The 25,305-nt window shown below is 43.0% G+C and overlaps 1 protein-coding gene across 4 annotated transcripts in view; it reads right to left on the reverse strand.

Moving 5' to 3' along the window:
* Window positions 1–451: 451 nt before the first annotated feature.
* The window catches only part of MINPP1 (multiple inositol-polyphosphate phosphatase 1), a 41,391-nt gene continuing 16,537 nt past the window's right edge, over window positions 452–25,305 (reverse strand). Inside the window, exons 1-6 of one of the 4 annotated variants that reach the window (XR_006177350.1) lie at window positions 19,745–20,302; window positions 19,388–19,576; window positions 18,471–18,568; window positions 17,322–17,455; window positions 3,299–4,369; window positions 1,302–1,388 (exon numbers count right to left, since the gene is read on the reverse strand). Coding sequence is in view for 3 of the 4 variants with exons in the window: in XM_042862657.1 (XP_042718591.1) it covers window positions 3,970–4,369; window positions 17,322–17,455; window positions 18,471–18,568; window positions 19,388–19,576; window positions 19,745–20,276 (1,353 nt within the window). In the remaining variant the exon portion in view is untranslated. Of the gene's footprint in view, window positions 1,389–2,309; window positions 4,370–17,321; window positions 17,456–18,470; window positions 18,569–19,387; window positions 19,577–19,744; window positions 20,304–25,305 lie in introns of those variants that run through there. The other 3 variants (XM_042862659.1, XM_042862657.1, XM_042862660.1) reach the window with 3 other exon arrangements.

Consider the following 25,305-nt stretch of genomic DNA (forward strand, 5'->3'; position numbering starts at 1 on the left):
TTTTCTAATTCATTATAACAGACTTTGGAAAAATGAGGAAAGAGCCTTTGATCAAAGATATGAGTTCATTCATAGCACAGTCAGGAAAGTGCTGCAGGCAAAGCTTTTATGTAGAGAATTAACAAACTAACAGATACTCACTCATGAGGGTCTACTGTAAGTATCTATAAAAGGACAGGTCAGAATGTATTGCATGAGGTTTGCTTCTAATTCTTCCTTATGAAATGAACTTTGATTTCACATGAGAGGGTGATAATGTTTAAGAAAATAGCACTGCATCAGATCCTGAACCACAGAGAAGGATGTGCATTGCTCACATCAGAATGCAGGACACATCCAGGCACCTGGTAATACCTGTGAAAAGCTTGCCAGGAGGCTATCATCCGTTTCAAATCAGTGCTCCTGGAAAGAAGAGTAAGTTTTCAACTCAAGTCAAAATGAGAAAGTAAAATGTCAATTAATGTACTTTAATATTAAGCATGCAGCAGCGTGAAGACTCGAAACACCACAGACACACTGCAGGAACAGCAGTCTGTCAAATGTGTTTGAAGCAGAATACAGGCATGATGCTACATACTGCGTTATTGTTGCTCATAAAACAGGTGAAGTGCACAGTTTTATTTCACAGCACTGAAAATCCAAAACCAGTTATCCAAATTCATCCAGTCAGTCCCACAGTATCACAAAGTCATGTTACATGCAGCATCAGAGAGCTCCATGCCAGCCAGAATTACAGCAGCAATACTTACTAGAAGGAAAAAATAAGCTTTCCAGAAACATTAGTAAAGCTTTAGACATCCAAAATTAAATATATTTCAAGTGTGTTTAATGCCAGCATCCAAGAACACAGTCTGTGTCTTCCATCAATGAAAGGTTCCAGTTTGGGTGAAGTTACACACAGAGTTGTCACTGGAGGCCTGAGGTGAGGGGTTCTGCCTGGAGCTGCGTGCAGAAGGCGAAGGCATCATTTTCCTTGCAGGGCTTTTCTGGGATGGGCCAACTTGCAGTGCCATGAGAGGTGGCAGCCTGTTTGCATTGCCTCACCGAGCCAGTGCCCAACTTCATCGATCCTGTTTGGTTTCCTTTTTAGTCTATGTACAAATTTATTTTTGGTTGCTTGAGGATGTGTGTTTTCTGTTCTTTTTAAATAACAGAGTCATATGAAGTCATATCCCTAGCAGTCAGAATTAGTCACATGCACTCATAAACATCCCAAAACAGCTGCTGCAGCAGTTGTGCAAGATTTCCGTGCTCAGTCTCTAATTATGCCAGCTGAGTGAGTGGGGGCAGCCTTTGCATACAGATCACAAATTGCACATTTTCCCTCTTGGTTAACTGGTGATATCCGCTGTAGATAAACCCACTGCACTGGAGATACAAACGGACTCCTAAGCCAAGGCAAAACAGAAACAGTCTCTGAAGAGTTGTACAGAATTGTTCTATCAAGCTACCATCTTTAACACAGAAACAAACGATGCCTCACCACAAAAATAATTGTTTGGTTCTTCCACCTTATCTGGTTCACAATCTAAGAAAAAACAGGGCAATGCATTCTTCCTCTGCAAAGAACACAGTATCTTTAACAAACACAGTGGGTAACAGAATAGACAAATGGAAACCTTCCACTTATCTCCAGCAGTAAAGCTCGCATTTCTTCTGTTCACATCGTGAATTATCATAAGATGACTCAACCAGAAAAAAAAAAAGTTCAAAGGTGAATTTTCTCCTTACGTCTGCTATTTACCATATTTCACCACCTTTACACAGAAGTTTCTTTCTTCATAGCTTTGCCTCAAACACTGCCTCACAATAAAATTCATAACAGGCACCTGTCACAGTAACTACACTCAATTGACTCAGTCTCAAAGCAGTATCATGCTAAAAAGGAGACAAAGCTGATATAAAATAGCATTAAAAGTCATATGCTGGAGTTGGCAACCATCCTGACCTATATTCCTATAGGTGTTTCAGTGCAGCTGTCCTCCCTAGCCACCTCCTCTGTTTCAGAAACAGACCTGCAGAGCTAAAACATGCAAGAGTTCTACTGGGACATCAGTACTAAAATATTCACTAGCTTTAATCAGTACTTCTGCTGACCAGAATCACAGCCTCCATGGAAGTCTACTACTACGGAAACAGAACCTACGTCCTACTCCATGAAGAATACTTAGATTACAACAACAAAAACAGACAGGAAAAATCCTCATGGTGATTTCACCCATAAAATAATATCCTAAAAAGAAGCTTTTCAGTTGCTCCTTAACTTACAGATATATAAACTCAGAAGTGTTTTATTTAAGGTGTATTTGAAAAAAAAAAAAAAAAAAAAAAAAAAAGGTGACAGAAGTCCAAGTCCTCTAGAAAAAAAGATGAACCAAGTCTGCCAATACTTAAACTTCTAAACTTTAAACTAGTTCAGGTTTCTCTTCCTTTTTCTTTCCTTTCCCTCCATCAGTTAAGTTTTCAGTTTTGCTGATGAGGCTACCTAAGTAAATGAAGGTATAAATGTTTATAGTGCCTATGGCACTCCTGTGGTAACAGGTTATACCACCCCTTCACCCTCTCCCCTGTCAACACAGCAAAATACCCCTCACTTTATGGGCTGAGCTCTGGAGCACTTGTTACAGGGCACACACATGTCAGGAGCTACCAGCACCATAAAACCACACCTACATTTGCTTTGGGACCAGCCATTCCCTTCCAGGCAATGAAGGGACTTTTATTTGACTTGCTGTATTTTGGACATTTCTGGACAATTATCTTGATTTCTTCTTTTTTCTGTTTTACTGTTGAACTCTGAAATACTTTCTCAGCAGCAAGTAAATCTGCTTTAAGTGCAGATACACTGATGAGATGACCACTACCTTTATGCAGTTAATTTCTTTAAAATCAGCTCAATTTCAAGAACAAGCTGGTGTATTGAGTGGATAAGGCCTAAGTGATACTCGGTTCTTGCAGAAGTCAAGTCCCAGCCAGATACTTCTCACAGTCTGAAGCCTGCCCAGACTTAGGGTAAGCACCTATCCTGTTCCAAGCAGCAGGATGCACTGGAGACCTCCAGAAGTTCTAAGAAAACTTTCAGCATTTGAGGAGGACCAAGATGTTCAAATTGCTTGCAGAGCCTCACCTGAATGCCACAGCCCCAACATTAACACGAGAAATTGATGGTGGCAAGTGAAAGGAAACACCAGACTGCTTAGAGAACAACTGCTGCATGGCCACTTTTCCTTTCAAGAGCTCTAGAATATCTCCCACTCCCTCATTCTTCCTCCCTTCTCTTTCAGGAGAATTTACTTACCATGATGGCTAACTTGCAGTGCTGGATGAGTTGATGAGAACTTAAGAAACATAAATCCTTGTCCCTTTACAGGTGGACAGTGCACATAGCAACTCCTCCTCCTGTCAGTGCCAGAGTGAGATCCTCATGTGGTGCTGTCCAGGCAAAAGCTGGGCAACTATAGAGAAGTAGCATATATTCTTTCCCTGCTAGGGGCTCAGGAAAAGGAGTTAAAAAAGCTCACAAGTTTAAATTATTTCATGCCTGCCATAGGAAAACAAGAGCTAGCAAAAAGGCAGCACGAAGCAATACTGAATTAGTTCAAGCACCTTCAGCTCTGACAAAATAAACAGTTATCCCAGCTCTAAATTCTATCAACAGCACATTCATAAGAGGAATGACCTAGGAAATTACTTGTCTGTACACATAAATATACAGGCACACTTTGTGTTCCACCACATTTGTTACCAGTACTCAGGGACATCCTGTTACAAAATGTGGTTTTGTCATTCATCTTACGTAATAAATACACAGTGCACTAAGCTGACCGAGACAACCCAGGTAAATAACGGCCATCAAATGTGTGGGCTTAGAGAGTCGACACAGCAGCATTTCATCCAAAGTGCTTGTTCACAACGTCTGTTGAAGAAAACTGAGATCGGTTTCCAAGTCAGCCACTCCATTTAATTCCCTCAAAGTTCATCAGTAACAGTACCATTGAACTTGGGCAATTCACACTCTTCTTCAAAGTGACAGTTCTGAAGGATGTCCTTGTAATAGCTCTTGAGGTCTGCGTATGTAGAGATGGTTTCATTTGAATGATGAAAAAGCATTAGCTTTTCATTCAGCAACAGCTGCACTTGGTACTCCTCCTTGGAGGTCTTCGCTTGGTCACAGTGGTAGAGCACAAACACCAGGTTGGCTGCATAAGGCACGATCCGGCCACTGCGGAATTTCCGATTTGCCTGGCACATGTAATTGTTTGCCCGGAGAGGCTCAGCATCTTTGAAGAAGCCCATAAGAGCAAGAAGTGGCTGAAGTGTTTCTGCATGTCCAACTTGTACAATCAAAGGTGAAGAAATGGGTTTTGAACTAAAGAGAAAAAGGAAAGGATCAGCAACAGCCTGTACTGCACAGCAAACATACCAGCACCACAGCTGTCAGCAGTGAAGGCTTAAAGCAGTAGACTTTGAACTTGTACTTCAATTTGTGATAACAGCCTGTTTCAGGATTTCAGTACATACAGGGTTTTATTTAAAAGAAAAAAACAAAATCAGCACCTGAGTTTTCCAACCTATGCTTTGTCCCACCTGAAGCTATTGGCTCTTAGGAAGAATGTAAGAATTTGTAGCGAACGTAATTAGGCTAGAGCTAGAGTGTAACATAAATCAGTGAAATACAAGCAAAACCCTGTCTTAAGGTGTATATTCATACCCTTGGAGCAGCTCTCAGTCTTCCTCTGTAAATGCAGCTGCTTGCGCTCTTCCCAGCTATGGGCAGATCCTGTGAGCATGCTACAGTTAATCACAGGATCACCACGTTTGGAGAAGACCTACAAGATCATCCAGTCCAAGGTTTGTAAATAGCACTGCCTCCTCCCATTAATGATTTTAGACAGGAGCAGCAAATCTGCAAGGCTATGTTAATGGACAAACCAAATCAAGCCCTCAGCTGTCAGCATGTGGAGGCCCCAGGACATCCCAGCAACTCAGAATTCCCTAAGCACAGATCACTGAATCATAGAATGGTCTGAGTTGAAAAGGACCACAATGCTCATCTAGTTTCAACCCCCCTGCTATGTGCAGGGTTGCCAACCATCAGACTAGGCTGCCCAGAGCCACGTCCAGCCTGGCCTTGATCCATTGTGAACAGGTGTAACCACTCTCCCATCACAGACCATTTGTAAAACGTCCCTGAGATTTTATTCTATTGTAACTCCATAAGCACTACAGGCTTCACAGATCTGCTGTAGCACAAACCTGTCTCCAACATCTAGCAGTTTTTCCCAGGGTATCATGGTGTGGTTAACAAGAATAATTTCAATTATTGTTGGTAGTTGTTGTTCCCTAACAGCACCGAAGTAACCAAATAATAGAACACAATGAACCATGGAGAGAGCACATCCACAAAGACAAATTACTTACTACTGAAACACAATCTAACAATTCTGAATACTTAAAAAAAAATCTAAATTTTTAAATGTCTTTTTAATAAGCTTTTTTATAAATTAATCCTTGATGTGGTGAAGAGAAGCTCGCTCATAGACTGTCGTCGCTTTACACCTGGAAACTTTCAAGGTATTCACATTACTTTTGCTAGGCTTGGGAGTAAAAGCTTTGCCCGACTGCTGTAATAAAGGACAAGTGACAATTTGGTTTCAATATGAAAACTACACCTAACCACAGACTTATCCACACATTAACCATAGCAAAACCCCACTTCCCTCTGACCTAACCACAACCACCTGATTGCCCACGTGGCAAACAGATTACTGATTTAACGCACAACCTGCTTTTCCTTCTCCACCATTTATCAGTGCCTATTATCCAGCAAGAGTGCTGCTACTGCTGATCCTGCAACCGCCTGTTCGCCAAGAAGATCACACTCCCTCCACACACAGCCAGCAGAAGCAGTCAGAGATCAAAGCCTAACAGCCTAACCTGGCCTGTCAGATGGGGTTCAGCACAAGGACAAAAGGCAGTGGCTCACAGCAGTTCCGAAGCAGCAGCCCAAGGAATGGCTGCCCCTTGCTTTCTGGAACCACCTCCAAGGGGTGCTCAGAAGCTCGGGTCACACACAGTCAGACAGAGGGTGACATCTGGCCACGCTCCTGCTTGCCCTCCACCACCGAAGTCCACCCACAGATGGGGCACATCTTGATTGGCCTGGAAAGGAGGTGTTTCCTCTGCTCTGAAGCAACTGAAAAATGGTTAACTGGGGGATTTGCTTGCAAACACAAACTCTGACCAACTTGGCATGACAGCCTCTGTATCGCCCACCTGCTACAACCAGTCTTTGTGCAGTGTGAAACGTGCCTTGTACAGCACCGCTCAGCCTTCTGCCTATCCTCCCTGGACACGTACATACAGTTACACACACTTGTCCCTCAGACACGTCATATAAAAAAGAAAAATCAGAAACCTGCCTGTTTCCTGCTCCAATGAAGTGGTACAGCCACAGAAAGGATCTGTGTGTTTCCTCCAACCCACACGCACCTTTTCTGCACCAAGAGGTCCACTCAATGCAGACTGCTGCCAGCTCCTCTAAAACCCGAGATTCTGCTTGCATTTCTCTCCATTTTATTCATGGCCTTTTTACCTGATTTTAAACTTGTAAAGCTTTTAGATCCTTCAACCTCTTTCCTTCCCATTCCCCTCTTGCTCAACTGACCAGCCCACTTACAGCACTCCTCCACACACCTCGCTAGGTTTTAGGGTGCATTACACCCATCTTGTCAGACAACAAATAGGAACAGCAATAAAAATGCTTGCCTAGAGAAGACAGAAGGACATTTCCTTTGACCTGCAATTTCCAGCTCAAATGACTAGGTCAGATCTGCACATTTCAAAGCCCACAAAGCTCCTTCCACAATCCTCCCTGGTTGGAACAATTTCTCTTGAAGAAATGTACTGCATCTGCAGCACTTCTTAGCTTCCCATTTTTTCCCCAGCCATTTACAACATGCCTACATCCAAACAGACCCATCTCCACCTGTGACCTGCCTGTGCCAGTAAAATCACACATCTATCCCTACCATCCCCCTTTCTTGCATTTTCGTTCATTTTTTACCCAAGAAAGGGATCTTCCCCTCCAGACAGCTCCTTTTCTCTGGTAAGGAAACCTGTTGAAGACTTATTGGAAAAAACCATGACGAAAATCTAGACTGTATCTCCCAGCTCACCACATTTGCATGCCTGTTGATTTTCTCCCGAGAGTTCCAAAAATGCAAAAGAACCAAGTTGACACTCTTCTGGTATATCACACTCACCAAGATGCTCAGCAATGCTAGTCTCAATCGTTATTTCCGCTCACCTGGCCTGCATTTTTTATTCTCTCCTGGAGATGCTTTTCCATTTATTCCTGTTCTTTTAAATCATCACACTTGCCAGTCCATAGGAACTTTATGTTTGAAGTCACCACTCACTGGTTGTCACTTCAGACATTTCACTCAAGTCCTTTAAGCTGGGTGAGAAGTACCCAGCTGTAGCAAACCAAAACATTTTCATTTTGCTCCAGCAGCATGCTCGTTTATACCTGCTTGTTTCTAAGCGTGGAAATTTGTGTCTTTTATTTTACTATGCAAGGAAGCCAACAATATGCTGCCAGAGTCTCCAAAAAGCATTATTCACTTGCACTGGATTTCACCACCACCCACCATCCTCTTTTCCTCTCTCTGCCCTCCTAAGTGATGCTAAGATAGAAATGTATTTAACATTGTGGCTTTATAGAAGGTTTGGCCTTGCTCATCAGCTGATGCCAGCAGGAATTCTAGGATGGAAGTGAACAACAAAAACATGGCTAACTTGTTTTTTAAATCAAAACAGCAAAAACAGGAATAAAGTTATAGCGCATATACACACCAAGAGAAGTGTTACAGAACAATCAAAAACCTCGTGAAGACAAACATGGAACAAACAAGGAGGTTGCTCTCACTCTAACTACACTTAGTATTTTGTCTCCTGAAATCCTCATGCTGACAGGTCAAACCACTTGGGAGACAAAACAAACCTCTGTCATTCACAGCAGAGCCGGCATATTATTTTAATAAGGATTAAAACTGTTTCACTGTATGATACAACCCCACCTTCTTAACAGCCTCTTTATGACTGTATAATTGAAAATCTTCCTGGACTCTCAGCAGCACCGGATGTTTGATTTCTTGTCTAGGACTACTCAAGCACTCCCTGTTTAACCAACATGGTCATGACTATGGTGCACACTGAGCGTCTTATTATCTAAGGACAATAAAAATCAACAGTAAGGTTAAAAGAGCAATGGTAAAGTAGTACTTTTAATTACAGTGAAATCAATAAGAATTGCCCATTTGCAGCATGTGCAAAGGTTATTACTGTCCAGATGTTTCTGATAAAGACAAAACAGAAGCACACAGTGCAATCAGCGGAGCACTGAACAGTAGCACAAGCTAATCAAACTCTGAAGGGTCGAGACAGCAACACTCAATCTTCTTTGGGATCAAATAATGACTCAGCACTGCCTATCAGCACCAGACAAAGTTCTCAATATTGTACTAAAGCCAGTGATAATCCATGTTTCCCCCTTCCCCTTACATTAATAAATGACTTGAGAAAGCAAAGAAACCGTCTAATTTCCAACTTCTAAGCAAGTTGAAGAAATTGTACGTAAATAAAACCTTGCCATAAAATACTAGAGTTTGCCTGCAAGTTATTACTGATGATTGCTATCGTGATTTTACAAAGTGCCTCCAATGGAGCAGAAGCAGCTCTCACTGGGCAGAAGGAGCAGCTGAGCTCATTCACGAGACGTGAGGACATTAGCTTCTGCACTGCCCTCGCTGTAACCTTGGAAGTACATCTGACCATAGCTGAAAATGAAGAATGTTCATGAGCACAATCTACCCCCCAAAAAGGCCTGTATAGAAGCACAGGATTTATCATGCAAACAATTTTCAGTTCTCCTTGATCTTTGAAGATATGGGTTTAACACTGATTCTTCTGCATCAGCACACCCATCTTCAACAGTCGCTTGCTCCTACTCCTCTCGGTCTACTGATGTACCATCTTGGATATGGAAGTAACCTTACTTTCAAAAAAAGTTCATTTCCTAAGCACTAATGTGACTTTTGGCTAGTGATAACCCCAAACCCAAGAGATAGTGGGATAAGAAGAAACATTTCCTGCAGCAGCATTTAACTGGCTGACCTTCAAACGTTATGTAAAAATTCCCCCAACAACTTCAGAAGAGAAGTTTTAACAACTGTTAACAAGAAAGCTTGGACCACATCTTATCCCAGACTGACACACACAAAAAAAAACAGGACAAAGGACTCAAACCTCTCTATTTTCAGCTAAAGAATGAATTCTCCATCAATCCCATATCCCTCTGTGATTTATTTCAGGAAGAAAAAAGAAAAGGAAAATAAAAACAAACAGAAAAACCCTTGATTTGCAAGAGAATAGCAGAAAGCAAGGAATGCAGGGGTAGCAGTGGACCTGAGAGGCAGCAGAAACCTTAGAGGTGTTGTTCTGAGTGCTGTTAACAGGTAGGAAAAGAAGAAAAATCTCTGAAATGATATCAAGTCCTTGCGCGTGAAAGTTTCACTTGTAACAGCAGAACAGACTGCTGTGCTGGTTCATTCTCAGAAGCAGTACCAACACAACGGGCCACCACAAACACTGTTGAGATGGACATTTCCTTCCGGTCTAGCAAGGATATCCATGAGGTCCTTCAAGGAAAAAGCGAGCTTGAAAAGCTGAGAAAGAGTACTCATCTAAAATTCAAATTAAACAGCAATACCTAGTTAGGTATTAGCAATACCTAATATCTAGTCTTATAGAAGTTAACTTCAGAGATTTTGTAGTTTCAAATGCTCCTTTCCTAATGAACCTACCTCTTACGTTCCTCAGGAACTCTGAGATCAATTGCACCATGGCAGCAGCAGCATACTGATACTAAATATTTGTATATTAGCTGCCAAGCGCTGGTTAGCTTTTTTCCTTGTTTTTGAATTCCTTCAATAAAAGGCTATGACCCTATAAAAATGCTGAGATATCTTTTCAGAGAAATTCTGAGAAAGGAAATATTAGGCAATTAATCTGAAGTTAAGTACATTCTGGGAAGTTTCAAAGTCATAAACAATACTTTAAATGCCTAGGTCCAGGAACAGCCACACTTTCCCAGAGAAGGCCCCCCATCCTGTCAGAGAAAAGTCAGTGACCACACACACATTTCAGAAACACAGGCACAGGGATGCTGCTGTACACACTGCAAGCACCCCTACAGAATCCTGTCTCTACCTGGTTTCTCCAAAAACACCCCTTCAGCCCCATCTTTGAATGATGAAGCTATCAAACTCAAACATACCATACAGTACAAAGTGCCAGGGCCAAACTGTTTGAGCTGTTTACTGTATTAGTGGAAGTAACCAATTCCTCTCTTTTTCTGAAATCAAAACAAGGCTTGAATATTTTTCAGGTGTCTCACTGTAAGCAGTACAGTCTGTTCACCTGTAGAGCTGATATGCTGTTGTGTGAAACGAACACCTTATTAAAGAAATTTCACCTAGCACTATTCTCTCTGAATGGATCAAGCAACTCTTTGGCATGTTACTATTCACCATGTAATTAGCAGATGAGATTAGTCCTGAAGCTCATCACAAGCTCTCCTAGACTGCCCCAAAAGACAGTCCCATACAAAGAGGACACCCCCGAAGCAGTCTCTTATGAAGCAACAGTATTTACTGCTAAATGATTACATAAGGTTATCAACTGTGTCAGGAATGGGCCTGCAGAGAGGGAGGGAATTTACAGAGAACAATAAAAGCTATCAATAAATTGACAAACTAATCTGTTTACATTATGGCTCAGCCTTGTACAGTTACGAAGATCAATCTCAAAGTTCAAATATGTCTTTTTTATTTTTATTTAATAAAAAAAAAACCAACTTAAAATCTCTGTACTGGAGGAAATCATTAAATATTCTGTTCTTTGTATATGCACTTAGGTTAGAATTTTGAACCACCAGCCGTGCAAGAGCCTTCTACCAATCCATCTGGACAGTACAGATATATTATGTTCTCAGGAACAAGAAAGGTAGGTTTGATAAGCATCTGAAGCTAGAAGGAAAAGGGTAAAATAGCTTTAGTTTTTAGAATAGTTGATATCTTTGAAGGGTGCCACAATCATTTCTTCAGGTTTTTTTTTTGTTTGTTTCTTTTTTTTAAACTCACCTTTACTCAGTTATGGAGCTGTTATGGTTGGTGCATTTCTGAAAGATTAGCAGCTTCATATTGCATAAACCATCAAAACACAGGGATCTCTCATTGACACTCACAGCTCCTGTTGGTGGTTCCAAGATTTGCAGGCCCTCTCTCCCATACTTTTAGCCTATCACAAAGCTTGGCCAATGGATTCAGAAGTTGCTTGTGCAATTCAGAAGGGCAGATTCATCTTTGGTTATTTAGCAATACGTTAGAAGGAAAATAAATTGTAGTAGGTTTCACTCACTAACTGTGTACAACATACACAACTCATACTGAATTGAAAACACATCAATCCAAAAACTCACAGTTCCAGTATAGAAAAAGAAACCAACAGTTCAGGGAAGAGTATTACCACGTTGGCTTCTCTGCCATATTGTTGCATGGTCTGATTGTTTGCTATCCATAACAGATGTGAGAAGAATTTAATCCTTTCCTTTTCACAAAAACAAAGCTCTTTATGGACTCGGATAACATCCCAAATATGCCATTTTAGCACAATTCACCTGGTTTAACTTTACTCCACTCCTATCGTTTTGTTTTGTTTTTTTTTCTTCTAAATAAGAAACTTTTTATGGGAGAGTTGTGGCACTCAAACTCTCCCTAGACATGTTATCACTGTATTGCCTTAAAGAGAGGCAAGAAGGCATAGAGGAATGTGGTCTTGGAAGAACCTATTTGACAGTGGTAAGATCCCAAGGAAAAGAAGTTAACCTTTACTGGACATTAGTGTTTTATTGCTACTGAAGGTGCAGAAGAATTGAGATACTAAACATTCATGTCCAAGACATTGAAGTTGTAACTCCAATACCAACTCTCTAGTGGTCTTATAGTTAAAATCTGGAGAATTTGAATAACTTTCATCATTTTCTTAAGGGCCGGCTAATCACCACAAGATAGTTTTCCCAGAAGAAAGAAGAGTGAGCTTTAATAAGGCAACTAATTAGGCAAATAATCAGAAATCTGATGAGCAATCAGATTGCTGGGTCAATAAATCTTCATGGAAGGAACAGGGTTACAAGTAAAAGCTCTCATTTTAGTTGAGCTGTAACAAGGAATGAAAACGAGACAAACTGCTACATACAAATATTTGAAATATGCTATAAAACGTAGAGCTGTTAGCGCCACTCTCTACCAACAAGCCTAGAACAGAAACACAAATCCAGACACCACAACTCCTTGCTTGAGCAGAAATGCTCTAACTGCTGCTACTGGATAGCCCAAACTAAACTTTCCTTAAAAAAACAAACAAACAAACAAACAAAAAAGAACTTGGAGCAACTGAAAGATTCTAGAAATAAAATCATTCTTCCTGTAGTATCGGAATAAATCAGAGATATATCAGTGTTACACACAGCTAAATAAGACAACATTTTGCCACCACAGCGGCTCATTTTCTGAGCAATGAACAGCTGCACATGTACTTAATCTGTTGCCCCAAAGTTGTAGTATACCATTAAAGATATACTTATAACACCATATAGTAATAACAACACATGCATACACAACCAAATATTTTCTACGGTTAAAACATGCGCATGTTTTCCTTTCATATGATTTCTTGTTCTCAGTTGCACTCTCAAACCGCTACAGCTCCCCAAATAAGTCTCCCTCTCCAACGCTGGTGGTGGCAGATTTCCACCTATTTTTAAGCGCACCAGGTTGCCTAACAGAGGCTGTACTTAAGCCTTCAGTGCTTTAATACTGCCACCTGACGTCGTGGGATGGGGTTACATGCTCCTTTTGCAGAAGGCAATAAGCTTGAGATGTCTTCAGCCCCCACTTCGGAAGACACAGGGTAAGCAGACTGCTCACCCAGCTTTGAATTTTGCCAGATCTCCATTTTTGCCAGGGTCGCCATTCTTCACACGTGCACAAACTCACTGCCTCCATCCAGAGTAACAACAACACAATGAACTGAAAGTGATTCTTCCCAATTAAATTTTTACACTATCTTTAAATATCACAGATCTGTGCAAGTATTCTTGCTTTTATAATATATTCCAGAAATCACTGAAAATTTTGAAGTCATTTGCTATTATTTTAAACTTCTGTCAATTTCTTAACATAGGTTTCACTGAATACATCACATCATTCTTCAGACAACGTGCTTTGGGTAAATTTTGCTTGATTCATTTTCTTGGCCTTTAGCAGATATAAATTTGTATTTACATTTGTCTATCAGAAATTGGACTACTAGAGATGATCCCCTGGGTTAGGATGTAAGTTCATGTTTTCCAGTCGGTTATCTCCTGCACAATTCTCCCATTCTTCCATAGAATGGGAGATGCTCTCCTGTACTTAGGAAGGACTCTCCCTCTCAGCTACATGTCCTGCAGCATATGCCATGGAACAATTATCCCAAATAAAACAACTTTCCTGAAGTTATCCCTGGGAGATCAGCAGTCCCTAAGAATGGCACTGGCAGTAGGCTGGCTAGTTGTTCAGTTAGCTATTTGCAGAGTGCCAGCATATATTGGATCGACTGAAAATGTTCCTCTCTTCCATGCTCTGACAGGGCTCTCCTGGCTGGGAGGAGGAGGCAAGCTTCCTCCCACATAATCATGACAGTCATGACTCTCTGTTTATGGTAACAAACAGAGATGAGGGTGTAGCAGCTCCAAGGGCAGCCAAGGGAGCTCAAGGATTAGCTGGTTGGGCTCAGTGGTCTTAGAGGTGTCTTCCGACCTCAGTGATTCCATCAGTTGTGCTCTGTCGTTCGGAGGTCCAGGCTTATTGGTGCCAGTGTCATGGAGCCACATGCTTGATTCACAAGGGATTGCAACACCACCCATGGTGAGCAACAGGGTGATGTAGGATAGGGTGCCTCTCAGCACCTCAGTTTAGATTAAAAAAAAAACAACAGTTGTACACCTGCATTTTGGCCCGTGGGTTATTTCCTTCCAGGCATCCCTAGAATTGTCTCACTTGTGATTATGTCTGATTACAATTGATTTTACAGTTTATAATCAAAAGCTCAGGACTCTTCTAGATGGGTTCTAGTAACAAGTTTTAACCAGTGGAGTTTTTAGGTGTTTCTTTTCATACAAGAAGGGACTGGAAGTGACCATTCTTATGAGGAAGGACCATCCTGATGGACATCCATCTGCTGGCCTTCACTGCTTCTCCTCAACATCTCATTGCTAAATGACATGTTCTAAGTATTACAATTGAACTCGATGATCCTTATAGATCGCTCCAAACCTGGGATATTCCGTGATTCTGATTCCACGGCCTAAGCTCTAAGACAGGATGAGATTATCTCAATCCTTCACTACTCTGCCTCCCACACCCGCTCTTCCCAAGAAATTTGGGGGCTGCTGAATAAGCTGTCAATAAACTAGAAGTGCAGATGTGAATTTTGTCTATTTATTACAGAGTTGATACACAGTTAAGAATTAAAGCTACTAAGTAGCACTAAAGGATTTTTGAAATAAATACACTAAAAGCAAATAGAACAGATCATTCTCCTTGTATGAGACAAGCTACATTAAGAAGTTATTTTTTATGTTTCAGAAGGGCACAGGGGTTTTGCTCTGCTTGTCTGCTCACTTTTAACCTGCTCTTCATCTCCTCACTGTTTTTATTTTCTGTCTTCATAAAGGCAGACACAGCATATACGGAAGACTTCACAGCAGTGTGCTTGTCAATCTGTTCACAGTTGGATGTTAATGACCTGTGGTCTCATGCATTTTTTACTTAGCTTCCCAATAGGCTGAAGAAAGGATACAGGAGAGGTTTATTTAAATGGCAATCTAGCATAACCACAGCTTTGACTCCACCACCCTCAAAATGAGAGGGATCAGCAGCTCTGACAGCCTTAGATTTCCAAAAACCAGAATGATTTGACAGCACAGTGTCCAGGCTGGCTGCAGAGAGGTGGGTATCAACAGCCACCTCCTTCTGCCCACCCTTCCTTCACAATTAGTCCTCAGTGCTATGTTGGTTTCATGCTTACAACTGACAAGTTCTAGCCTGTTCATAGCAAAATGAAGAGGGCTTAACGCAGAGCATCTCTGCACCCAGCAGTTTTGTGTGTTGAAGCACAACAAAAAGGCCAACTAACAATTCGAGAATTCTGGTACAATTGTTCTATCACTGTTGATGTTTAACTTAGAACTTCAACGGGCAAAAATCTAAATGAACAACTTCTTCACAGTCCTCTCTGCTAAGAAATTATTGGCGTTACAGAATGGTTGAGGTGGCAAGGGATATCTGGAGGCCGTATCCCAGGGCAGTGTCAAGGCAGCTTTTGAAGATCTCCAAGGAGGAAGACTTCACAATTTCTTTTTTCCTCTAATCCAAAACTGCAAGGCTACCTCTACTTTCAATCTGTCAAATGACTGGGGAAAATAAAGTGCTTTCTTACACATTATCAAGTAAAAAAACACACAGATATAGCTTCAAGTATCAGTGACTTAAGCTTTTGTTCCTGAAATACAAAATAATTTACATATTTTTGACCTACTTCAGTACCCTAAATTTAGAACTAAAGGCCCAAAGATGCTAGGAATGCAAGTACATCCACCACATACAACTACTCTTTCTGTATCAATATCAAAGTTGAATTTGCTCACCTCAAGCTACTCGTACATTGATTCCAATAATCAATGTAAAGGTACAATCCTTATTCAATCTTGATATCACCTCCTTGATTTTGTGTACTTTTGTAAACATTTGTACACTTACCTGCTCAGGTATTAATTCACATGGTTGATCACTAAGTTATGAATTTGAAATTCCTCTGTTTGAACAACATTAATATAGGTTGCAAATTATTTTCATATGCACTGTTTTTAAGCCTAACGCAGCTCTCAAAAATTTTATTACTGGCACTTGAAAGCAAATACAGGTAATTTTGTGACATAAACACCCAAACCTGTAACTAAAGCCTTTGTTTTCTATGCTGTTCTCTCTACGCTACAACAGATCACTGCTACTGACCGAAACCAGCTGATAGGAGTAAACAATACACACAATAACACAGGCATCTTGTCTACAACTTTAAACCTCCAAGGGCGCATTAAAGGCAATTTTGAGGGCTGTAAGAGTTCTTGGAAGCAGTACCACTGCTGTTCTTCCTTCTCTGACACAAAATGACTTGTCAAACCATGGAACTAGCTGAACACAAACCACTTCACCAGACCAGCCTCCTCTGAAGATTCTTGCTTGTGCTGTCTTTGAGTTTGTTAACAGATACTTGTGGGGCCTAACAACTTCCTACACCTACAGCATTGTTCCCAATGGGCAGTTTTGCTGCAGATGAGTAAGGATGTGAAGCTAAATATCCAAGAGAGAGCTCCTGGGCTGGTGGCTAAATTACTCATGGTGCTCTCATGTTCGTACAACAAACCAAGGCTTTTACAACAGCTTCAGGGCTCAAATGCCTGTACAGGACACTGAGCATACTGCCTAAGTTCGCCCTTCTGCAGTTATAAAGAAGCAGGCATGACAAGGCTGGTTTGCTGTTGCAGTTCAGGCTTGGTGGATTTTGCAGCAGACAGTTCTCATCTAGGGTTACTGAGTGTTTGGGTTCACTTGGAATAACTGCTCTTTTGTAATTGCATTTCAGCACCTTCAGCCTGAACAGAAAGCTTTAATAGCACAAGAGATATCAAACACGTGAGGAAAGAAAACAAGACTTTCATGCTGAAGTGTTCAAGTAACCAGAAAGCACAATATATCATGCTGCTTTTTTTAAACCCACACTTTCACCACAAATGCTTTTTAACAAAGACATTTTAAACAAAAAGTTCATTGTTTAGCAGGAAAAAAACTACCACTATCAGACACAGTAACTGCCTGTCCCTTGGAGGCCTGTGCAGATCAATAAGTTAAACGATGGAAATAAATCCACTGAGCACAAGAGCATCAATGGGAAAAAAAACAAAACAAAAAACCTATTAACAGTCTATGATAACAATGCTCTATTAAGGGTTTTATTCTGTTACGAATTCTCCTAACCAAACTCTTCCGGCATTCTTGTGTCTGAAGTGTTTAACTCTTGTTCATATTAAATCCAACTCAGGATTAACCACAGAAAGGCTTGCAGTCAACACAAAAACTTTTTTTTTTTTTTAAATTTACCTTCTGCTCTCATCCACTGCTTTGTCCAACTGCTGGAAGATATCCTGGAATAAAATGCAGCTGGAGCGACTATTGATGTCATAACCATACCCTCTCTTCCAATATTGCTTCAGGTCATTCAGGTACTCCAGTACCTAAAATTACACAGTTTACAAGCTTTTATTATTGCATACAGTGAGGAGAAAAAAAAAAGCCCACCACCTCATTAATGGAGCTTTAATTTCTTACTCCATGCGTGTAATTTCACACTGAACACCAATTGCTGCTGTGCTGCTGGGCAACTCACTTGTAGGTCTTCCTTTGAGATCGAGCAGAGCTGCTCAAACACCCCATATTCTTCATGTGTCTAATAACCACTTAATGAACGAGCTTTCCCCCCCTCACTAAGTTACTAGAAGGGAACTGCACAAATTCCTGCTGACCCTCCTCCTCTTTGAGAGGAGACCACTTCTTCCTGATGTCATTGTCCACCCTTTGGCCAACCATGTCCATGTGTAGGGGCTTCCTGTCTTAGACAGGTCTGCTCAGCTTCCTTTAGGAGCCTCTGCAGGGGCCCTGCTGAACATATTTTGCAGTGCAAAGTAAATGACATCACCCTTAATCCCCAAATCTCTCCAAAGGGTAATCAGGTGCTTTTTGAATAAAGGGGAATCCAAAGCAAGGCATATTTATCCAGGTTCTACTAGATTTATTAACAGGAATTAGATTTAGAGATCTGATGGGCTTCAAAAAAGAAGTCACAGAGGACCTAGAAGACCTTATTAGCTGTCTTCTAGAGTCAAGACATTTTATCATATAAAAATAACGTACACAAAACAAAGTTGTCCAGAGCATTTCAGGTGTTACAGAAAGAAAAAGCATTTCATGAATTAAGCGTGCAATAGGAAAAGATTATTTTAATCAGGACAAATTAAGGCTCTGCCAGTATTTAAGTTTCTGAATGCAGAAGGTATTTCAGTCCTACCGTTTGATTAACCCACAGCTCTTTGGAGACCAATGCAGCACTAATGAAGCATTGAACCTCATGAAGGTTGAAGAACAAGGGGGACAGAACTTACAACTTCTGACTGCCCACAGAACAACATCCAAACACTGAAGCATCTTCTGAAGGCTTCGCAAACCTCTCTGCCCTCTGCATTTAGCACCTACCTTAGCATCCTCTTCACTGAAAAGCGAACACCACGGGGACGTCACATTTTTTATAGCCAACTCATATGAGCAAGTAAGGAAAGCCACTTGAACAAGATCTGCAATAAATCCAAGAAACCAGTGAAAGATAAAATCACCACCACAGGACTAGCAACTTTCTCCCAACTTTCCCCTAAAACAAGTAACTACAATTCAGTGTTGAGAACAATCACCAGTCCAAATGCCAAGCAACAAAGTTTCCAATAGAGTTATTGTGCAGAATGCAAATTTCAGACTGTAGGCTCTTCACATTACAGTTGGTATGATGGAGAAATAACACATTCCACACTGAACGCCAATGCACATATGATAGATGCCCACTGCTAGGATATCCTTACTACCACAGAAGGCAGAAGAGGGGCAGGTGGATGTGTGCCTGCTCACTGTGGAGCAGCCTCTGGCTGCCACGCTCAACCTGCATGCTGCTGGCTGGGTTTAAGCTGCAGTGTGCCATGGTTTTAGGACTGCATCTTTGGGGGAATGCTGGAAACGACAGCAGTGCCTATGGCTGGGGGCTTCCTGAGCACAGGAAATGTGCTCCTTCTGGACCAGCAAAGATAAAACACAGACACATCCATCTTTCCCAACTATCTCTGTGCCTGAATGGCAACATTTCACAAAAGAATTAAAAGGTAGCACACTCATAACTCAAAGCAAAGGTAAAATTGAGCCCCCAAAACAAAGGCAAAGCTGCTACCTTCCACTCATCTCTAAGAAAGATACCTCCAACGGCATTTTCTTTCTGTTGGCTAACAAACACACTATTGCAGCCCCACACACCGAAAGCTGCATGGCTGCATCTGGTTTAGCTTGCATTTTAAACAGGAACTCTGCATAACTGCAGACCGAGCAAAGCGCACCCGAGGCGGCTCCCATACCTGCGTTCAGCTCTCCGGCCGGCAGACACAGGGCACTCGCCACTTTCTCCAACACCTTCCTCATCTCCGGGCCCTCCTTGAAGGCGTTCACTTGGTACATGGCCGTGTCGTTGTCCTCGACCAAAGCCACGAACTTGTCGCAGTGATCAAAAAACCTCATCAGGGCGTCGTTCACTTCGATCTCCGTCTCTGAAAGGGATAGCAGCGCTCAGCGCGGGACTCGTTCCCTGCGGGAGGCGGAGGAGGACGGGACGGGCCGGACGAGGGCCGCTCGCGGGGCAGCCCCGGGAACGGCTCGGCGCTGGAGGGCCGGCTGGGCACACCGGGACGAGGGCAGCCGCCGCATCCCGCACTCACCGTCGGCGCCGAGGCTGAGCGAGGGCCCGAGGCCGCGCCGGAAGGCCGCGCCACTCTGCAGGCAGCGGTGCTTGGAGCTGCTGGCCAGCGCCAGGCGGCGGCGGGCGGCGAAGAGCGCAGGGAAGCGGGCAGCCAGGCGGCGCGCCAGGTGCTCCATGTCGCGGCGGCCCCGCGGCGCCAGCCGCCCGTCGAGGCTCTCCTCGTACCACATCGGCCAGGCGGCCAGCGCGGCGGCGGCGGGGCAGGACGGGGCGGCGGCGCGGCGGAGGCGGCCGTGCAGCTCGGCCAGGCGGCGGATTTGCCCGGCCGTGGGGTAGCGGGTGCCGTGGCGGAGCACGGCGCGGAGCTGCAGCGGGGCGCAGGCGGCGGGCAGCCGGGCAGCGGCGGCGTGGGGCCCGAGCGACAGCGGGTCCTCCGCCAAGTGCGGGTTCACCTCCTCGTAGCGGGACTTGGTGCCGAAATAGCCGCCCAGCCCCGCGCTCGCCACCGCAACCAGAAGCGGCAGCAAGCAAGCGGCGCGGTGCGGCGCCATGGCGGCGGATGCAGGAAGAGGAGGAGCGGCTAGCCGACCCCGAGCTCCTCTCGCCTCCCTTCGCCTCGGCAGCCGCGCCCCAGCGCCTCGCCGCCCGCCCGCGAGCTGACGGGCAGACCGGGGCGGGGCTCGCCGCCCTCCGGGCGGAGCTGTGTCCTCTGGGGGTGTGAGCGGGAGGTGCGGCTGGTGAGGGGCCGGTGCCGTGGTGAGGGGCTGGTGCTGTGGTCACGATGTGCCCAGAAAAGCATGGAAAAGGACGAAAAGAGGCGTCCCGTGGGAAAGGCTGTCTGGCTGACACAGCGGGTGCGAAGCAGCTTGAGCAAAGGCAAACCACATGAGCAAAGTTCCCCTGAGCCTCTTCTGCTCCCGAACTGCTCCAGACTGAACCACCTCAGCTCCTCAGCCGTTCCCCATAAGACTTGTGCTCCATACCCCTCCCAGCTCCGCTGCCCTTCTCTGGACAGGCTCCAGTCCTCTGCGTCTTTCTTATAGTAGGGCCCAGCACTGAATGCAGCACTGAGGGGCGACCTCACCAGGGCTGAGTACAGAGGGATGGATCACCTCCTGCTGGCTGCGCTGCTTCTGGTACTAGCCAGGCTAGATAGAGGCTCGAACAGTGCAGGCACAGCCTTTAAAGCTGATAGAGAAAGGGGAAAGAGAAGTGTGGGGATAAGGAAGTGTTGTAGAGTTCTGGGGACTCTGTTAAACCACAGTGCTGTGCCATGGCCATCTCGCTGTGATGCTGCACATGGTAATCACCGTGTTTCTCGGTGGCTCTGATGGAGGTTTTGGCTTGAGCCTCTTTGGTGAAAGGTTAGTCCTCACCAAGTGTAATGGAAACCCTCAAGGGTATGTTGTAGAATTTGTTGACAGCAAGGATTTCATTCTGTGGGTTTCACAGAGACTCACCTGATAAGGGATAGGATTTGTGATCTCTTAAAAACTAGCAACAAGTATGTTGCCTGTCAGCAAATTAACCTCACTTGAGAAGTAACACACCTGGTTATTCTGGTTGCACTTCTGCTGCATCTACATCTCAGTTGCAGTGCTTGTACTTCCCTGGGTTTTTTGTGCTGTTCAAAGCCTGCTCATATGGGCTTTGCACTGCTCCTGCAGCTCTTGATATCCCTATTGCTTACAGGTAAATGCCAAACAATACACCAGGAAGACAAATCCTGCATTCATGCACTATGTTAAACTTCTGTCTCTTCAGAGATCAGCAATATTCAAGTGAATGCCATACCTCACAGTATGTTTCAATTCCACATGGAATATGGTCATTTTCTAGACTCATGTGTAAAACTGTTTTCATGTAAAATGTTTTCACACCCAAGATTATTTTATACCAGTATCCTTCCTATCAGTCTCTATTATATTGAACCATATCTGTAGGGTCATGCTTTGGTGGACATGGGTGACAGGTTGATAGTTGAACTAGGATGACCTCAGTGGTCTTTTCCAACCTTATTGGTTCTATGATTCTTGAAGCTACACTGAGGATCTGAAGGGCAAACAGTCCTATGGTGACTCAGAAAATGATCTCCCAGTAGCACATTAAGCAGATAAACAAACTTAGCAATTGCACAGGCATTTCGGTGCCTATGAAGGCTCTGTTCTGAAGAACAGAGATGTTTTACAAAGGGCTTGACTTAAGCACAGAAAACATGAATGTTTGCATGAGAAAGTGTGGCGAATAGCTAGCTATTAAAAAGAAATGCACTCTACTGTGTAACACAGTGGTAATCAAAGTCAATGGAACAAATACAAGTGTGTTGTCTGGTACAGCTCCTTTAGATGCAAACAGTCCCTCAAAAATGATTCCGAGGAGCTTTCCAACAAAGCTGGGTTAAATTGGCAAGTAAGCATTTCAAGACCAGTGCAGAGAGCTAATTTGGACTTCAGTTTAAAAAGAGGTCCAGAGGGAGAAAAGCACAAATGCTTCCTCATGTTTTCAAGTTATTTCTTCAGTTTATATTTGACATATCTAAGCACCAGTCATTTCCAGCATGTTGTCTTTTATGACAAAATCAACATGACACCACCTACAGTGCAATTTTCAGAAAATACTATTGTAGGGGATTTTGTTGCCTGTTGTAGATATTTTGCAAAACACCAGGAAAAAAAAATAGACAAATTCTGTCTTCTACATAGTTACTCACTCTAATGATCTATAATTGATTTTAGTAGGCAAATGACTTTGCATATTATGGTGGCGTGCTCACGAGCTTAACCGTGTAAGAAAAAGAATACTCACAGAGCTTTTTCGTTAGAGATGGGAAATCCTTCAGATGTACAAAATTCGAAAATACCAAGTGTTAATTCCAAGAATGCTTAAATAAAGACTGATATATGATGGCAGTTTCCATTCTACAAAGGGAATGCTATGTCACGAATTCATAGTGAAGACAGTTACCCCCTACAACGATTCCTAACACACTCCTGTCACTCTTATCCCTCTGGAAACACTGCATTAAATCAATCATTTGTGTAGTTTTGATGTGTTTCAAAGGATTTTTTCCTATGCACCTGTTAAGATAGGGAAAAATCTTATCCATACTGAACTGTTCTATGAGAGGCCTTTCCTTTCTTTGTTTTTGAGCTATTAAGGGATATTAAGGCTCACTTGTGTCCCTGGGCTGAGCTGTACTGCTTATTTGAAAATCTGCTCACAGAATCACAGAGGAAATTTCCAAATGCTGCTCTATGCTGAAAACATAATTATTTATATGATTGCACGTGAAGCTGAGCTTCTTTCAGAACCTCTGTGCAAAGCATTTACTGCCCTCAGAAATAAAGTAAGACCAGATGACTCGGATGCTTAATGCCTATGCAGCCAAGTCAAGGTATGTGAACATCATTGCTCGGGTGGTTTCATGGTGAGTCAGAGACCAACTGGACAAGGGAGCTAGAAACTGTGGTTAATTAAGTGCAGCCCCATTCTAGGGGCTGAAAATAGCATTTTTTCTCCCTCAAAGATTTTCCTCAGATTTCCTTCCCTGAGAACGGCTCCACTTCATACTCCAGAACTCTGGGCCAAGAGTTTCCACAGCAACAAAGGCACCATTTTCACCCTTCATAAATGCTGTGATGCCCCTTGTCTATTTTTGTGTTTAAATAGGGAGCATAAATAAATAAATAAAGTTGCAACTATGCCCGCTCCAAATGCTTTTATAACAACATCAAACTGCTACCTCTTTTCTTGTCCTTTATCTTTCTAGCATTGTTTCTCTGTAGGTTCAAGTATGATGATGCTGTGGGTGGTTAATTCATGTTATATTTCCATTCACTAACTTTTTTTTTTGTTTTTTTGGTTAGTTACACTGTAGTCAAATCAGTGCCGAGGAACTGACCCACATGATTTCCTTTTTCTTAATGTCCTATGGATTTTCTGTGTTAGCACAGAAATTTCTAATTTCAAATTTCTAACCAAGCTATATCTGAAATGCAACTGAGAAAGTTAATGCACTAAGTTGTTGCCCACAGTCACAAAGCAACAGGTATGCTTATCAAGATGGGAGCAGTGAGCTTGACTGGCTCCCGAGCTTGTGTTTGTGCTTCCAAAGCAAAGCTGTGTCTCTGCAGCTGCTGGGTGAGATGGCAGCATCTAGAAGCCCTCTGCCAGTTGGCATCACATCTCTGCATGGGCACAGAGCCGTGTCATCAGTGCTGCTCAATTTGGGTATGTTTTTGTATTTTAAGTGCAAAATTGCTTTCATTTGGTGACACTGACAGATACTCTGCGCTTTTTTTTGGAATTTAAGCTCTTCAGAAACACTCTTATCTTAGGGAGTCCTTTGTCTTCCGTGCATATGAAGACACAACCCTATGGAAAGGGATGGGATTTTCCTTAGCTGATGCCACATTTTGGTTGGCGATCTGAGAACTGGAAAAGGAACAACACACACACTGCTAATTATTGCTTTCCACAGAAAGTGTGGAGTTCAGATCTCATCCATTCTACCCTACTGGAGAGAGAGCGCCCATTTCCTCATACATCTGGCTGCACTGCAGTTTTCATGCTACGCTGGTCTAGCGCTCGCAGGACTGCAGCCTGTCAACAGTTATCATGACTGGCTGCTTCTGGAGATCGCCTTTCCCATTCCTTGCTCCCATTGCCAAAGGTCATTGGCTGCTTTAGAGCTGCTCACAGCATGATCTCTTTGAGGCTGAGTTCAGGGGCTTTTTCCAGTGAACCTGAGGTCTGCTTCTCCATCAGGCTGCTTCTTTTAATGGTTTATGACTACGGTGGAGTCATCTGGCCTTGACCTTGATTAACCTGCAGTTTGCCTACATCCCCAGCTGTGTTTATATCTCTGTTCTTGTGGCCTTTTTCCACCCTGTTGTTTCAGTCAGCTGCTCAGCAGTTGGGTATCAGTCCGGTTTGGTCACAGATGGGGAGCACAGTGCTCTTGGAACCCCTGGGTGGTTCCCCCTCGGGTCTCTCACTTCTGGCATTACATTATTTAAAGTGCTTGATTGATGTGACATAGCTGCATGGGACTCTACGTCACATGGTTTGTTTGCCCAGAAAATATAGAAGCCTTAGGGCTCCTAACTGCTTTGACCTCTTTTCAAGCAGATTTTCTGGTCTTCCATTATAGCTTCATCCTGTGTGGGCAACTATATCAGGAAGGCAACCCCATAATTAAGTGGCTTGTCTTCCTTCAAGCCCTTCCAGTTCCCATACAGCAAACACACTGAGGTCATGGAGTGGCTTGGAGTTTGAAAAATGTAGGGATAAATTCAGAAACCCTCAAACCCAGCCAAGATGAGTTTTCCAAAGGAGTCAAGATACATAATAAGTTTCTTCTTCCGCACTGAGAAAACTCACAATGTAGATGTGTGTTAAATATATGGAAAAGGTAAATTGCTGGATTTTATTTTCTCCAAATAGCAAGCAAATAAACAAACAAGCAAACAAATAAAACCAACAAAAACTGAAAAAAAACAACCCCAAACCTCAAAGATTTTAATGCGCTCCAGGCAAGGGACTAGTTAGAATAGTGAATACTGGAAGAACTGGCAAGTG

This window comes from Lagopus leucura, unplaced genomic scaffold, assembly GCF_019238085.1.
Source record: "Lagopus leucura isolate 7727_CA_CO unplaced genomic scaffold, USGS_WTPT01 Super-Scaffold_739, whole genome shotgun sequence".
Lineage (NCBI taxonomy): Eukaryota > Metazoa > Chordata > Aves > Galliformes > Phasianidae > Lagopus > Lagopus leucura.